The sequence below is a fragment of the Calonectris borealis genome, chromosome 3 (assembly GCF_964195595.1).
Source record: "Calonectris borealis chromosome 3, bCalBor7.hap1.2, whole genome shotgun sequence".
In the NCBI taxonomy this organism is placed as follows: domain Eukaryota; kingdom Metazoa; phylum Chordata; class Aves; order Procellariiformes; family Procellariidae; genus Calonectris; species Calonectris borealis.
This window is the reverse complement of record NC_134314.1, coordinates 53,300,414-53,317,881: the sequence shown is the minus strand read 5'-3', so window position 1 is coordinate 53,317,881 and position 17,468 is coordinate 53,300,414. Positions and strand designations below refer to the sequence as shown.

At 41.6% G+C, this 17,468-nt stretch overlaps 1 protein-coding gene across 3 annotated transcripts in view; it reads left to right on the top strand.

The window, feature by feature from the left end:
• Positions 1-17,468, top strand: part of FYN (FYN proto-oncogene, Src family tyrosine kinase) — a 142,962-nt gene that overhangs the window by 104,761 nt on the left and 20,733 nt on the right. For 2 of the 3 annotated variants that reach the window (XM_075145688.1, XM_075145687.1), the window contains 6 exons: positions 1,069-1,172; positions 5,857-6,006; positions 9,884-10,039; positions 13,720-13,899; positions 15,723-15,799; positions 15,903-16,056. In XM_075145688.1, the coding sequence (XP_075001789.1) occupies positions 1,069-1,172; positions 5,857-6,006; positions 9,884-10,039; positions 13,720-13,899; positions 15,723-15,799; positions 15,903-16,056 (821 nt within the window). Of the gene's footprint in view, positions 1-1,068; positions 1,173-5,856; positions 6,007-9,248; positions 9,414-9,883; positions 10,040-13,719; positions 13,900-15,722; positions 15,800-15,902; positions 16,057-17,468 lie in introns of all 3 variants that reach the window. The other variant, XM_075145689.1, reaches the window with a different exon arrangement.

The following is a 17,468-nucleotide window of genomic DNA, read 5'->3' as shown; positions in this document are numbered from 1 at the left end:
ATTAGTGCTGTATTTGAAGGAGGTTCGAGGAGTTGGTTTTGATTGATTGCAGCAATTTTTCAAATGGCTTACATTATTTTTATTTCAGTTCTTGACTGCACTGATAAATAATTAGGTAATTAGTAACAAAAGAAGCACAAGCGCAGTGCTTTTTCAATGTCAAAACAAAGGAAGAAAACCTAAAGGAACTTAGGTCTGCTTCCTTTATTGAGTCAACTAATTTCAAGGTTTAAGCGAAAGGTGCCCTTGCTTTTCCTGAACCAACTTGTAAAAATATTTGGAGTCAATTAGTGTGCAAACTGTCTATTAAAAAGGGCACATTGTGTGAACAAATACCTACCAATAAGTAGGCATAAAGCAGGCAGCATAATGAGGTCGTATCTATGTGAAAAATGGAGTGCTGTGTGTATCCATATTATTTCCAGTATAAAAGATAGGCTGGAGGAGCTTATATAGCTGAGCAGGTACTACTGTAGTCTGTACTTCAAGTTATACTTGGTTGATTGTGAAACCAAAAAAAAAAGAAAAAAAAAATTGCTGCAGGAAGGAAAAACTTCTGAAACTCTGAAAGCCTTATACAACCACAGTAAAGTGGTCACATCTGGTCCTTCTACTGAGGTTTTATAGCTGTGCCGCAACAAAAATTTTGAATACTAATACATCACTGTGTAAGTCAAATATGTAGTTTATAGCAACATCTGTAAAAACACCGCTCTTCGGCAGCGACGCGTTGTTGTGCCCTTTTTCTTGTCTATTCCTTCCCCCCGCCAAATCTTGCTCTCTGTTTGTCAAAGTCTGGCCTTTGTCCTAAGACACCAAACAAGCATTCTCAGCATCTACTGATTATAGGCTTAATGCGAAGTGCTACTGCACAACGTATACAACATTTACTGCACAGTTTGTGACATTAGCTTCCCACCACAATAGAAGAGACACAGTATGACAAAAATGGTTGAATATACTTGAGTAACCATAGTTTCCGCAAATAATCCTCCATGTCTGAGCTCTGTGATACTACCTAGTAATCCTATGTAGCATTTGTCTTACTATTTCTGATGTTTCCCTAAGGTGGTACTTTGGCAAACTTGGCCGAAAAGATGCTGAGAGGCAGCTGTTGTCATTTGGAAACCCCAGAGGTACCTTCCTGATCCGGGAAAGCGAAACTACCAAAGGTAGGCTGCCCAAAGCTATTCTGCCTACGAATGAGAAGATATATGAGAAAAATTGTGCTAAGTTTGTGAAATACTGTTTTCAGTGGTGTGAAGGTAGAGATAAGTGTCATCTTGCATATATGTGTGCTAGGGAATCAGATGTCTGGACATCCCAGGTCTTAGAGTGAGCGTTTGAAGCAGAGAACAACCCAAGTGCAACCCATGCCATGCCCAACCCATGGTATCTCCAGTGCAAGTCATGCACAGGCAGGGTGCTCTGCTCTGTTGTCACACTCTGAACATCGCACTGTCTCTTTCAACGCGCGTGTTAAGGATACTACTATTGCAATGGAGTTGGGTGGAGAGTGGCCCCTCAGAACAGCACCTATGGGGCTACAGGAGGCAGACCTCCTGGTGTCCATATTCAGGTCCAGGCACAGCCAGCTAGCTTACTGTGAACAGATGCTGGGAATCTCCAGTCTAGTTTGGTGAAAATTACTGCTTACTTCTGAACAAGCAGAATATTTGAACCTTCCTGCCTGGAAGATGTAAGATAAGATTTTGGGCAGATTTTTGGAAGGAGGTACTGGTTATTATTTTGGGAAGATTAGGGGATTTTTTTGGCCTTTCCCCTTTGAAATGCTGGATCCCAGGGCAGGGGGGAAGATGTAGCGGTTTTAAATTCGTAGATTAACAGTGAAAAGACTTGAAAATATTTCTAATTAATGTACTCATAAAGCATTCAACTGTATCCATTCTGTTGAAGTCAAGTGGAAGGATGTATTCTGCTCCTTCCCTCTAAAAATATTGGAGGAGTTCCAGTTTTCTTGGTGGGTGCTATCTTTGCTTTTACATTTTGTTCATGAGGTCTGTCAACATCTTCTTCAAAGCTTCACGTGTATGAAAAGATCTCTCTAACTAACTCATACAACTATTGAGGAGAAAACCTGCGACTAAGTGAAAACAAACCTGGCCATTTCTCAATTAACCAGCAATCCCAAACAATAGCTGTGGGAAGCATAAGTCACTAGAATTAATTCCATGTAAGTTCTGAAGTCTAATGATGGTTCATGTAATTAAAGGACTGACTTGTCAGTGCTTTGGTCAGAGCACACTCTGTCAGCTAGAGTTAGCATGCAAAGTGGTTGGAGTCATGGCTGGTAAAGGGGCTTAAAGAAGAGAAGCACTACTTCCCACTCCTCTCTACCTGACCTGTCTTCAGATGCTGCATTCTGTCATCTAAAATTGTAAGTTTTACATTTTTGACTCCTGCAGTGACTGAATTCTTCCTTCACTGCCCCTAACTCTGAGGACTGTTTCTGATGCAAAATCTGAATAGACATGCTGTTGTTTCAGACAGCTAATTTCCCATCTTGGCACCCCACAGCTTCGCCATACCTTACGTAGCAGTGAGGCATTCTCACCAGGAGCAAGACAGGCTCTAACTTGCTCTTTTTCTGCAAATAGCCTCCACCTGTTCGTTTTCACCAACAGTTGTTGTGATGTGTGCGAGGAGCAGGACTTCATTCCACTCTGTGCTGAGTTTAAAAACTCACTCATATAGGCATCCATGGATTCTAAAAACAAACACAACACTGTTTCTCTAAACCACATTATCAGATTAGTCTGTTTTGACCATTTTTTATACAGTGATAGGGAATATGTTTTGCAGGGCTGTTTGCTTAGCTAAGTCAGGGCTTTTTTCTAGAGCTCCTTGTGAGACACAAAAGCATTGTGGAAATGGAGTAATCCATCATGGGTGGACTTTTAGCAGCAAGCTGAATTTCTCTGCATTTGAATTGAAGGCTTTCTACATCTTCAGGCTCAGTTTGCATCAAAGCCATTGGAGAAAACCAAACATGCATGGGTTTCGTCAAAAATTCCTATTTCCCTTCTCATCCTTGTGGTGTTTCAGTATGTTGTTAGAAGAAAACAGAGGGAGCTTGTTGTTCATGAGAGAGAAAAAAGTCAGCTGGGAGGGCTTGAATGGTGCATTCTCCCATAAGTCTTCTCAAAATGCCTTACTCCAGCTAGTCATCTTGGGCTTGAGGCAGGAATTGTTTTGTGACCTAGAATCGTCCCTTCTGCTTTAAATAATAACAATAATAAAATTAATCAGGATCATGTTAAAAGTATCATCATGGATGACTTCAGCATGAATTTAACCTCCCTTGATCATGGTTGCCTTCTCTTCTTACTTCCAAAATAAATCACATGGAGCTGGCTTTTCATTTTTTCAATGCCTGACTACCCAGGTACTTCATCAGCTCTTGTCTGTATAATCCTTCACCTGGTTTCAATCTCCACCCTCCAAGGCTGTCTGGTTTTAGGTTTGTTTTTTTAAAAAATTCATTAGTATGATATATCGTAATAATGTCGTATTTCTATCCAAATTTTTATTATGTATATCTCTTACATTTGAATTTATCATCAGATAATAATGAATGGTATAAATAACCAACAGTCTAAATAATGAATAATGAAATCCATCTTGGTTCTTGTTTTTGTCCAGATTTGAACTAAAGCTCCAGTCCTGCAACTTGATCTGAGGTCAGCGGGGGTCCACAGAGGGCCACCCACATAGCTCTGATTGCAGACCTGGAGCCACAGATTGTTTACATTTTCCTAAAGAATCTAAAATAGTGACCAGATAGGCAGGGAGCGTGACTAAAGAAAATACAGCTGCTGCCAGTGGATCAAAACTCACAAATGCGGAGGTGGAGAACACTGCCTGGAAAATTTTGAAAGTAGCCTGCCAGTGTACAACCCAGAGTGGTGGTACAAAGCACGCACAAGATGTGCTTGCAAATACCCAAAAAGCTTTGAACTCCTAGCTGAGAGAGATGTACTTAGTCAGTGGGAGAATCTCCTCAGAAAAATATCCTAAGCAAACAGTATTCTTCTACACTTAAAAATAAAAACCCTGTCACTCCTTTCAGGGTGTCTCCCTTTCGCATAAACCAGAATCATCTGTGTAAGTGCTGGTTTTTTTCCTCCTATTTAGAGGACAAACAACAGGGAATTTGAGAACCCCTTGGAGTCAGGGTGGAGACCTTTTGTTCACTGCAGCTCCCTCGGCGGTGAGCCAGCCGCCAGCGTGACCTGTTGCAGGTTAACGTGGTCAGGGAAACCTCTTCCTGGGGAGGCATCCAGGAAAGACGTCTTACACCAGGAATCTCAACCACCTAACTGTGGGGGGGTCCTTAAACCACTTCACTTAGCTGAAGGTGGTTCCGGAGGATGTGAACCTGCCAGGTGTGTTGAAAAGTACTCTGACTTGGGATAAGCAGCAGTCGGTACTGTTTGCTGTCAGACCTGTAGGAGATCACTCCACCTTTCACGTTGTCCAGAATTCTCTGCTGGTGGTTTTCCTTTCCTGCCCTTAGCTGACATGGCTACCAGTGAAAGCAGCCCAGGCTCCAGAAGGAGGGCCTTCTTGAGACCTCTGCAGCTGCCAGTTACCTCCAGTTTTTTTCCTTTTAATGTCTGAATTACCTTTGAGTAAACACAATATTCGTCTGAGCCATGAGTGGAGACTTGTCTTCTCCACTGCCTTTGAAGTGGCCACGCTTTTGCTCAGAAACTGCATTATGCTGTAAAATGTGGCTTTGCTTTTGACACTCTAGAGAACCAACATGCGGTGTCCATGTAGAACAGGACTGTGCTTCAAATTAAGACACCTGAATGTGCAGGTCCCCACGCAGGTGGCCAAGCTCCCTTTACAGTCAGCAGGAAGCCGGGGTTCAGTTTAACTGCCACAACTACAGACACTTAGTGCTCAAACCTGCCTTACGCCATCGATATCTACAGTGCCATAACACTCATGAAAACTAGGCTGGGATTCAGCTGCCCTAATAGCACCAGAAGCTTATATGTGGTATATATCAAGTGGTATATATCAAGCCCATAGCCCACCTGCAGACAGCCTCTGCTACACCTAAAATTAAATCCAGCCCTTCAACTGAGGTTCCTTTACCTGGCCATGAGCATCCAGAGCCATTTGAAATGCCTGCAGGACACCCACTTGGATGGGACAAATGTGAAGCCTGTGGGAGAACTGCCAAGCAGGATGTCCTGGGGCATCTCACATGGCACTTACCCCTGTGTTTGGGCATCTGAATCCCACCAGTAAGCTCTAAAGCTCCAGCATGGATTTAGAAAGTGAAATATGCCATTCTTGCAGATCTCCTGGTGCACAGTCTTGGTGTAGTACCACCTTCCAAAGACTGTGATGTACAAAACATGCTAATTTGGTTATTTAATGTTTATAAAGAAGTTTGGAATCCATCTGTGTAACAACACTACACATACATAAAGTCATTATCTCCAGTGCTTCCTATGAAAATCTTGATATTTACCGCCCACTGGCATTTACCTGAAGTATAGTATTTGCAGTGTAACCTGACACTTAGAATAGGAAAAGTCAATTTAGCAACCTGAAGCAGTAAATGTTAAAATGTGAGTTTGCATTTACACAGAAGTCCTGATTTCTTTCCAGAAAAGTGTGAAAGGGACATGGTGTGAACACAGTAAAATTTCTGTGATGCTTATTTCATTGTGTTAGATTCACTTGTTCTTTTTCAAGGTATAGTAAGCATTTTTTGGAAGCAGTTTCTCTTTCACTTTATAACAACTGACCAGCAAACCAAAATCTTTGTGTCTAAAAGCTACTTAAAATTTTTTATTTCTCCTTTGCTTGGAACAGGTGCCTATTCCCTGTCTATTCGAGACTGGGATGATATGAAAGGAGATCATGTCAAACATTATAAGATTCGTAAACTTGACAATGGTGGATATTATATCACAACTCGGGCACAATTTGAAACTCTTCAGCAGCTGGTTCAGCATTATTCAGGTAATTTTTCAGATAGTACACGGCACTCTGAAGTATTTTAAAACAAAGGTGTTTGCTGCTGAGCTGATATACGTGTAAGACGCCCTAAAGAGTCATTTGAGCTATGTCTCTTGCTTGTTGTAATGCATCTTCCATTATCCCTTTCCCGTTACAGTTATAAATGGCTTTGAGTGCCGTTCACAGTGTACAGTGGCAGAGGTTTTAAAAGCTAGCACTCTACTGAGGTAAAGGTTTTGCCTGCTCTCCCTCTTCTAAGCAAACAGAATTACTGAATTTGACTTGCACATCTCAAAGCATGAATTCCCTGTGCATAAGTGAGCGCTAATATGTACCGTTTTGGAGCACACTATTGCTAATAAAGCAAATAGGGAATTGCATTGTGGAATTCAGTCACCTAAAGCAATGACCAAAAGGTTTGCATATATTACCTGACTCAAATTTTCCCACTGGATTTGTGTTCGATGTGCAAAGTATTAATGTTTAATTTATAATCGGCCTAATTTTGAGAATAAATATGGCAAGGTGGGTGTTTCTTTATGCACACTGTTTGTGTCCACCCACCAAGCTCTTTTTTTTTTTTTCTAATTCCTGTGATTAAAATGTGGCATGCACTATTCAACCCAAAAGTGCATCCTGCTGTCATTGGCGATGGGTGTACAACAGATACAACTTTAAAGCCCCCCAAACTTCTGCATAGGACAACCAGTTCTTACACAGAAGACTGCCATGGTTCTCAACATTGTCATTTTTTAAGGAGAAATTTGTATTTTGAATCATTTTGCTTTTTATTTTTTCCTTACTTTAACTTTTCATAATATTAACAGATGACCCCAAATGCTCGCTGCTCAAAAACTGTTCATAATTTTTACTTGGGAAATCAACTTCTCTGTGGGGTGTTTTTTCTGTATTCTTTGTATTCTGTCTGCTGTATTCTTATGCTATTCATACTAGACATCTGGCTGTCTTCTCTGCCCGATTTCTGATGGGTGTATGCTGCCTGGGAGAATTTCTAGTTGTTTGTGGTGACTCTACATTAAACTAAGCTAAATAATGTATAAAAGCTCACATCTAAGGAAGATAATTTTCAGCCCCACTATACCAGCTGGTATATGTCAACTTCTAGTTTTCTGTGGTCAAATTATTTGGGTGGTGTATTTTCCATGCACAGATGTATAAACAAATAGACCTGGAAACAGCCATTTCTGTGCAACGCGGGCATAATCAGTAGGATCCAGGTAGGGTAGCTCAGGAGGGCATGGTACAGACCCACACTCCAGAGGTTTCACCTGCGGTCTCCCAGACTCAGGTGAACACAGGAGCCCTCATTCCATGCCAGCCCCAGCTGACTCAAAACATAAAGGCTGCCTCTAACTGCCTGCTCTGCACTCCGCATTGTGGGAGGTAGATTAGCACAACGCCTTGTGAGTGCCTAGGTTTACTTCTAGGGAGAGCTCAAAGATGCCCAGATGACTCCGAAAAGATCAGCGTGGTTCCTGAAGACTGCTGAGACCGTAGGTCAGTGCCTTCACAGCAGGACAGGTACGCTCTGCAGCCCACCCTTCAGCCTTCGCCCCATAGCTGTCCAGGCTGGAGGACCCCTCCTGTCCAGGCAGCTGGAAACCAGGCTACCCAGGTAGACAGTGTGCAGTTTGGTCTCACGTAAGCAGTCCTGGGTCAGGAGTTGGAAGTACAAAGTGTACCTTTGTGCAGACGCAGCACGAGCATCCCTGCACGGTGCTCCCATTGCACGGCCGAGTACCCTTATTACCCAGACTTCCCTCTCGTCCTAGCCCCTTCTTACCTGGATAATAAAGTTAACTGCAGTGTCTGGACTTTCACAGATGAGATTTACAAATGAAAAATATTGAGATCCCCAGGGTGTCCTTACGTCAGACTGAAGTCCAGTAAACAGCACGTCTGAAGTTGAAGCACCGTTCACCCAATCCCCTACAGCCGGCCTGTCAAGCATAAGCTCCTGTGCGTGCAGTCTAGGCTTAACTGGAGCACCAGCATGCCAAGCTTTTTTTTCAATTAAAGAAAGCAGGAGGTCTTAAAAACCTCCAGTTTCTTTCTGCAGCTGTCCAAACTCATAAGGAAGCTTTCCAGATACTATCCATATTTTGAGTAGTCCCTATCCTAATGTTCCCATTGGAATTATCTTGGAATAAGACATGCCAACTGGTCAGCTAATCTTCCCTGTTTTGTGGTCTTTGTTGTCTTGCTACAGGAGACACAGTGAGGTCCATGTCAGGGTGCCTGTAGGGACTTCCCCACCATCCTGCAACATTCGTGCTGAGGAGGTAGAGCTTGGTGTTGCAAGGAGCTTCAGTGCTTGCCCACCTTGTGATGCTGAAACAAACTGTTCACCTGCCCAGACAGAAATCTTGCACAGGAGAAAAAAGATTATGTTTGAGTCTGAAATACAATTTCCCCACCTTGTTCTGCTCTGCTGCACCTGTTTTAAGATACAAGTCGCTGTGCAAGCTTTATATTGTAGTCTGCTTTGTGCAGCATAGTATACTACACAACAATATGTGTGTATATCTTTATATTTTTATATATATCATTGTTTTTACTCCTGCTAAAAGATCTTGTGACTTTTGACACAGATCAGTCTTCTGTGAAGCTTTGCAAGAGATGAGTATAATGAATCTGCCCCGAATGATGTAGGACTGGCAGCATATGCTAATGAAGGTTTGCTCTAGAAAGAATGGCAGAAAGAAAAGTCTTTACAGGACACCTACAAAAACGGAGCAGAATATAGAAAATACCTTTTCCCAGGTTCCTAGAAAAAAATTAGCAAAAAAGTCCACCAAATTTTCATTGCTGTCATTTTCGGAAAAAATGAATCTTCTCTGTGTTTCTTTTACTCGGTACAGAAACAATCCAGTTTGTGACTTACAGATGATTTTTAAACAGTTATACTGTAGTATAGTATACCAGTTACTTGTGAAGTTATCTTAATGCAGCATTGTGGGAGAAGGGAAATCCTGAGTCCACGAGAAAAAACATTGGCGGTCACCTTCCATTTCAAGCTGTGGAAGCAGAGACTAAAATATTTCCTGTTCTGTCTCAAAAGAATATGTTTCAGTGTTCAATTTCTAATCTTCCAGGATGCTTTGTGGTATGCAACTAACAGCTGTTGTGAGTAGCATTGTTTTTATGCTTACTGTTTTTGTTTCATGTCACACTTTTTTTTCTTTCCTCTCCTTTGCTGTTGGCTTCACTTCTGGCTCCATCAGAGAGAGCTGCAGGTCTTTGCTGCCGCTTAGTAGTCCCCTGTCATAAAGGAATGCCAAGGCTTACTGATCTGTCTGTCAAAACCAAAGATGTCTGGGAAATTCCACGAGAATCCCTACAGTTGATCAAGAGACTGGGAAATGGGCAGTTTGGGGAAGTATGGATGGGTATGGAGCAAAATAATTATTCTAAAATAGCTGTCTGTGTGGGGATGACAAGATGGAAGGTGAAAATGTAGGACACTGTGACCCACAAGGAAAAAAAAGCAAAGCTCAAACTGTTAGGAAAAATGTCTTTGGAATCATGTCTTTGACTTTGAAATTCTTTAATCTTCAAGTTTCACTGTAATTGATGGCAAAAGAAAACTGAAATTCCGTGTTTCCTTGGAAGGTTTCGATTTTGACAAATTACCAGTGTCTTAATAATAAATCAAGGCTCACATAGTAATCTATTAATTATACCAAGGAGCCTTTTTCTGCAAGCTAACAAAAAAGTCCTTACCTTCAGTATCCAAAAATCAGTGTTTGCAAATGAACTTTAATGCAGCACTGAGAGGAAAGTCACCTTCCATCTTTCTCAATGCATGCATAATTTTGGATTATAAGTGTGTTTTTTTTATTAATTTCCTCTCCTATAGAGAAAGCTGATGGTTTGTGTTTTAACTTAACTGTGATTGCTACGAATAATACCCCACAAACTGTTGGATTGGCTAAAGATGCATGGGAAGTTGCACGTGATTCATTATTTCTGGAACAGAAGCTTGGTCAGGGGTGTTTCGCTGAAGTGTGGCGTGGTAAGGCAGAGAATATATTTTGCTTTGGATGGATCTTTTAAGGCCCTCTTGGCAGAAATAAACATTTCAAGTAGAGATCTTAAAGCTAAAAGATCAGAATAGTGTGAAATGTTAGTCTATATCGCCTAAAACAGTCAGACCTAAATACCGTAATCCATGGGGAAACTTCCTTTCATTTGCACACACTGGTATGAAAGGTTAGGGCATTAAACGTCATTAATTGCATTGGGTTTATCTGGGTGACTACACAATTGCTAGGCATTAAAATAGGAATGATGCTAAACTTGTAAGGCAGAATGGCTAACCAGAAATTAATCTGGTAAGTAGACATTTTTCTTTCCTCGTGTGTTTTAGCACTGATGGGGTCAGACCCTGAAAATGCTTCCATCCACTCTCCCAGTTTATAAATAGTGGCAAGTATCAACAAGCTAATATTGTCAAGCTAGCTTTCCCATGCATCCACTTCTTTAAGTCCGTTTTGAAATTTGTATCTGCAGCAGAACCCCGTAACTCGATATAGAGACCAGGGACAATAGAGGCAAGACTTGCCCAGCCCAGCTGAACCCCCACTTTGAAGTCCAGAAATATTGACATTTTCCAAATCCACTGACATTGTTTTCTGCACACTTGCCAGCTTTACTTACTGCTCCCCTCTCTATGGGCCTCATTCTTTTAATAATTATAAAACAATAGCAATTTAAAATATACATAAATCTTAGTATGGCTGTAGCATTGAAACACAATATAGTGGCCATTTAATGAGAGGTGGGCTCAATTTTTGTGCCAGATTGCATTCTGTATAGCCTCTTTAAAATGACCAATTCAAATAAAGAATCGCTATATGTTGTTTCTTCACAAAAATTTGGTGGAGCAGTTTGGCCGCTCTTTTTGTTGCAGTGACACAAAAGTATGTACAACCAAAATAACCAGCGGGCTCTCCTGGGTTCTTGCAGCTGTTTTCCGTTGCAAGACTACAGCCAGCAAGTCTGTGAAATTTATAGAATTTATAGACTAGAAATATAGAAATTTATAGAATTTCACAGAATTACAGTTGACCTGTTGCAAAGAAAGCTACCTATGTTTTCTATTAGCATCCCCAGATAATTGCAGTTTCACCTTCTTGTTCTCCATCTTGAATGCATGCGAGTGTTTCAAGTTGATGTTAATACTTAGTGGTCAGCTTTGTGTGCCGTAGATCTTAAACTGCTACAATAAGCTAAAGCAGCAAATGCAATTTGAAAAAAAAAAAAAAATCATCTATGAGAAATAAAGTGCGAAGTACCAGTACCAAATATCTGTCAGAAATGCAAAGATTATTATTACAATTATGACATTATGTTTCTTAAAGTAATGTATAGTAAAAATATGTTAACAGTCCTGAAGCATTACCAAATTGGAATAGATTGACACAGTAAAAATTAATAAAAAATGCATTAAGTAGTAACTAACTACATATGGGAGGAATTCAGAGAGAGGTCTATGCTAATTTTCTATTAGAGAGAAACATACCAAACCACAACAAGACAATTTAACAATTTAATCTGAAATCTGGACTGAGAGGATAAGTTAACCATTTTGTTTGATTTTCTTTTTTTAACTGGAGAAATTCATAAAAGTATTTCAAAATAGAACTGCTGAAAACACTTCATGGTAATAGAACGAGTCCTGGGATTTTTATTAAGGTAATGCAAACAGATAATAGACAGTTAATCTGTTAACACACCAGGTAAAATCCTAGTTTATTAACACCAGTGACAGAAACCCTGGTGCCCGTGAAACTGGGGTTTCATTTCTGGTTCATATAATTCATGGTACCTCTGCAAAGTGACTGTGACTGCCGGCACTCTGTGGTCCGGAGCCTCAGTGGCTCCAGATAAAACACACTCCCTTTCACCTATCAGAAAAGATTTTGGCCTCCCTGCTTGAAATTAGGAGGCGAAACCACATCCTTCCCAGTTTACGCAGGAGTGCCACTAAGCGAAAGTCCTGCTTCAGCTCTGATTTGAAGGACTGCGTGAAACAAAGACCTCAAGAGTCCTCCTCAAGCGCACTGGGGAAGCGTTGGTAGGAACTCAAGACATTACTCCACCACCGGTTGAGGTGACAGCAAGCACCTGGCACTGAGCTGGCAGAAGAGAATCCACGCATAGTGAAAACTGAACTTGTACGGCACACTTTTGGCTAATACGTGCCTCAAGCCCCCCTCAGACAGCATCGTGTGTTGCTGCAGGGATTGCCCTGTAAGTGAGGGACGATACAGGCAGTGGCTCCCCCGCCGCCCCTCCCCTGTCCTCGACTAGGCGAAGTGGCAGCTGGGACCTGACCACTTGCACAAAAAACAATCCAGCTCATTTTATGCTCTGGCAGGTTGCAAAAGCTCGTGATGAAGTTATTTTGGCTTAACCTGTTCCCATGCAGCAGCTGAGCCCTGGTAACTGTTAATGTGCTTTTAACAAAGACAAACCAGGTTTATTTTACATGTTACTTTTTTTGATGACATCTTAATTTATAGAAACTAGATCTGAGTCTGAGTCTTCATGTACTTTGTAGGCCGCCTGCTATCTCATGCTTAAGCGCAGAGGAGTAATTTTTACCCAATGTGATTAATTCCTGAAGTCATTTAGTATTGCTCTGCCTTATCACACAGCAGCTCCCTATCAACAGATCACAGGTCCCATTCAAAGCCATTTCAGCCCTGGCTCTGGAGCAGGGCTCTGGCAAGTCTGGGCAAGGGACAACCAGAAAGCACTAAGAAAGTAATATTTTTGCCTATTTTAATTTTCCATCCTTTCCCTTCCCCAGCCCCCCATCCCTAAAAAACCTGTTAACATAGGTAGGTGTTTTGTGTTTTTTTTTTCTTTCCAGTCCTTCTTCTCCCCCTTGCAAATACCCGAGTGAAGCCCCCGAGTGAAGCCCCACCTCTTGTGGGACGCCCTGAGTCAGCCTTCCCTAGGTCTCTCCAGGTCCTTGTGCAGGCTTTCAAGAAGGCTTGGTAGATGATGGCTGAAAAATGATGCAACTTGTCCATTTCAGTGCTGACCACAAGTAAAGAACAAAGTGAAGTGGACGGGAACCATCTCATTTTCAATCAGCAGCTGCTGGGCTTCTGGGGATGAGGAGAGGAAGGAAAAAGACGCATTTCGGCTTGGAAACACGCCCATGTTTCTAAAATGAGATTGATTCAGAATTTATTTCTTGGGAATTTTTCTTAGAATATGGTTTTTTTCCTCTGACTCAGAACAAAAACAAAATGTTAAGATGTCTTGCAAATGGAAAGTTCTGGGTTTAACCAGTTTTGTTATCCAAATCTGTGACTGGAGCTGTGTTGTTGTCTGTAGCAATTACTTGTTAGCAAGGGAATACATGAAGATGGGTTTCAGCAGTCCCGCGTTTCTTACTCAGAGAAGGTTTCTGTGGGCATCAGTGGAAGCATTGTCTGAGTAGGACAATGGCGATTGTGCCCCAGTGCCAATGGGAGTATTATTTTTCAATGTAATAGAAAAAGACTAAAATATGAGGGAGGCGTGGGAGGAATATAATGATAAGGCAACATGGGAAACCACACTTAAAAAAAATAATTATATTAAGTGTCCTTGCTAGTTTATTCCTTGGTTACATTAGGCATCAGGCAGAAAAAGGAGCAGAAGATGTTTAATCTAACTAAGTATCTGTGCTTGTAGGTACGTGGAACGGAAATACTAAAGTGGCTATCAAGACCCTGAAGCCTGGCACTATGTCTCCAGAATCCTTCTTAGAGGAAGCCCAAATCATGAAGAAGCTAAAACATGACAAATTGGTCCAACTTTATGCTGTGGTATCTGAAGAACCTATCTATATTGTCACGGAGTACATGAGCAAAGGTGAAGCCAGAGCTGCTGCCCTTGATAACCATATTTTTTCTTTGTTGATGCTTCTTGGGGATACAGAGGGAGGTGCAGCGTGATGCATCAACAGCATGTGAGGAAGGAGAGAGGGAACGGGAAACTAAATTCACCTCTGGCTTCAGGAGAATTATGAATTCAACTCTGAACTGCGCCTAAAACCTGAAATCCACTAACTGTACAAAGAAAATTTGCACTAGGTGGGGGAGGGAGAAGTTGGTGCATCAGCATCTAAACGTCCCTGAGAAGTGGAGATTTGCATTTTTTAGGTTTGAATTGATATTACATGCTGCTTCCCAAGATCCTAGCTTTTCCTGGTGCCAGCGAGTTCATATGGCATCTTCTTTCAGTGTTTACTTGTCGGCCTAAGATTTCTGTTTCTTTTAGCCATCCTGAGTTCTGTCACATGCACCTCACTCTCAGATCACAGCTTGATTTTCAGTCCACCCCATTTATCATTTTAATACATGATTTGCACATATGATTCTTTCCCTCCTCTTTCCCCTTCCCTTTCCCCTTCTCCCTTCTCTTTTTCTTTAAGCTACTTAACTGGTAACGATGTAGTAAAATGAGAAAAGGAAAACGTTTTGCTCCATCAGATCTCCAGCAGGGGTGCTGAGAGCAGAGCAAAAAATCTGCTTGTTTTGGAAAAGCAAATGAACCAAATAGGAAACATAAGTTCTCATAGGGAAGTTTCATTGTACATTGGAGGATACACTCTGAAATTTTAAGTGCATTTTTTCAGTCTATTTGGAATTGATTTTTATTTTCCTGGCAGGTGCCTGCCCACCTCCCCCCTCAGAGGCATCCAAGCCCTGACTAACTCGCACTTTAATCATATGTATCAGTGACAAGCATGTGCTTTTTCCCCTTTAAAAAAAAGACTTCTCAAAATCCTTCTGAAGTACGTGGTTTATTTTGGCTTACTTTACTAGTTTTTACTGTAACATTTTACATCTTTGGATCTGAGCTTGAGGCTGATGATTTATCAAGGGAGAAACGCCTAATCATCTGTCTTTTCCCCTTATTTATTAAACCAAATCACTGACCTTATTTAAAGGAGACTGTCACACTTCTCGTTTTGAATACAAGATTGGGAAGGGAGCTATAGCATCCTATAAAAACCATTTTTTTTAAAAGCTACAGGGAACCTCCTTGCTTTCCCTTGCACAGGAGAGCTATGTCCTTATTGCTTTTGCTAAAATTGCTTTCATTTGATCTCTGCTTTGTCTTCTCTAATTTTGCATAGTGGTCTTCTAAAATTAATGGTTCATGCTACATTTAGTTATGGGTTACATAGAGAAGGAGCACTACTAATTTCTAAGGAAAATTAGCCTCTGTTAATGCTAGCCCATTTGGGCTTACCAGGCTCCAGGCTGACCTTTCTTTTGGAGCAGGTTGAGCTGGGATCTGACTTTTTCCATAGCTTGTGTGGCTTGGAACTGAGCTGATGCTTTGCAGCTAGCTGAGGCCTTTAGAGAGCAGCAGGTATGTAGTTTCAAAGAGCACTGGAAAAGTTAAGAAAGATCAGCTTTCTCAGTAATGGTCAGGAGAGTTAAAAACAATGATGTTGTTTCTTTTCCCTGCAACTCTCTTTAGACTAGTGACATATTCTTCTGCAAGCCAACCTTAAAGAAGAGTGGAACAAGTATAATAGGAGAATTCTAAGATATTGTGGGGTTTTTTGAAACTGTCCACTTGAATTCGAAACATTGCTGTCTTTAATATTGCTGTACCTCCATCCTGATGAATAGCCATTGTTTCCCTAACATCTCTCTATTATGTCAACTTTGCATTTGCAGGGAGTTTGCTAGATTTCTTAAAAGATGGAGAAGGAAGAGCTTTGAAGTTACCGAATTTGGTGGACATGGCAGCCCAGGTCTGTCTTCAGAGTACTGAGCACTTAGGTGTATATGTTTTACAGCCTGCGTATGTCTGGCTTCATTTTAAAATGCACCAATTGTGCTTCATGCTTCTCACAGGTGGCTGCAGGAATGGCGTACATTGAGCGAATGAATTACATACACAGAGATCTGCGGTCTGCAAACATTCTGGTGGGGAATGGCCTAATATGCAAGATTGCCGACTTCGGATTGGCAAGACTGATTGAAGACAACGAATATACGGCCAGACAAGGTAGATACAGCGGCAAGTGCAGCACTGGGTGTCATTATTGTGCCAGGGGAAGAGTGGAACATGGCTTTAAAAAGCTCTCTCCCATATGCTTTGGGGTAGCTTTCAGGAAATTCTGAACTCATATTAACTCCTAGCCCAGAACTTCACTGCTGAATGTGTGTCCTAAAGAGAACGTCTTATTTAGTTGTCTTCCCTTTAAAAACTGACCAGAATGAAACAAAGATGATGAGTGAGAGCACAGGTGGGTGAAGTGACAGTAAAGACAAGATCCTCGTGGTGCCATAACAAAGAGGATACTTTACTTACATGCCTTGAAAGCCTGAATGGGGTAATCCAGAAAAGCTGATTCTTTCGTAGTGTGCCTTCCAGTATTTACTAACCGCTATCAACATTGCTGTGCTATTCTTATTTTCTTTATTATAAACAGATCAAAAAATTATTGTGTCTCTATGCAATGGAGCGATCTCTCTGAGCACTATGTTTTCTTTGGGAACTTAAAAAGTTACTTTAATGGGAAACCCATTTTCCAGTGCCACACAGAGTGCTGGGCACAGTCAACCACTGATACACTATAAAAATGTATCAAAGAGTATTGTAGCTTTTTTTAAAAAGCATGTGTGTGTGTGTGTGTGTGTATTCAGACTGAGCCATGACACAGGCTCTTTGTAGTTAGTCATTCTTTACAAGTCATGCTTAGTTGTCAGATGTTGGTCCAAGTTTGCAGAGCTACAGTTTTGTTCTCTTTCTGTTGGCAGTACATTGGTAGTGCTTGCTCAATATGTGTCGGTAAATACCACTCCATCCATTCCAGTGCCAAAGCCAAGGAGTGTCCCGTTAAACTCTGTTGTATGTCATCAGAAAGCACAGGTCGGTTAAATACTTCATAACCTGCATTTACCCCTTCCTGTTGTGAGTTTTTTTCTCTTGACCAGAAGTCCCTGTTTCAGCATGGATTGTGTCATTAATTCTTAGGAAAGAGCTAACCTCTTTCTGTAACTTTCAAGTGTTGACAGAAGGAGCCAGAGAGTTTCCAGCATGCCTTGTCTTGGCCAGGGAGCAGCAGCTCTCATGCCGTTCACTCCCCTCTGACCTGCTGTCAGCAGTACCTAGTCGCAGGGATGTGGGCCACGGGCTGGGTCCACCCTGCTTCACGTTCGGACGGCGAGGCCTGATTATTTTGGGGGGGCCCTTGAAGAACCCGTGGTAGGTACTAATGCAGAGAGTTAACCACTATTGGTTTCAGCCTGAGGGTGGGAATTGCTCCTTGCTAGAAAAAATAGCCTCGTGTCGTTCTCTCCAGAGTAACAAGAGCATTTGCAGGCTCTGGTAGACAGAAAGCTGCTTGCTTTCCCTTCCCCTGTGTAAAACGAGAAGAGTTTTCCTTGAGCAAGGCAGCCAGATCCAGTCTGCAA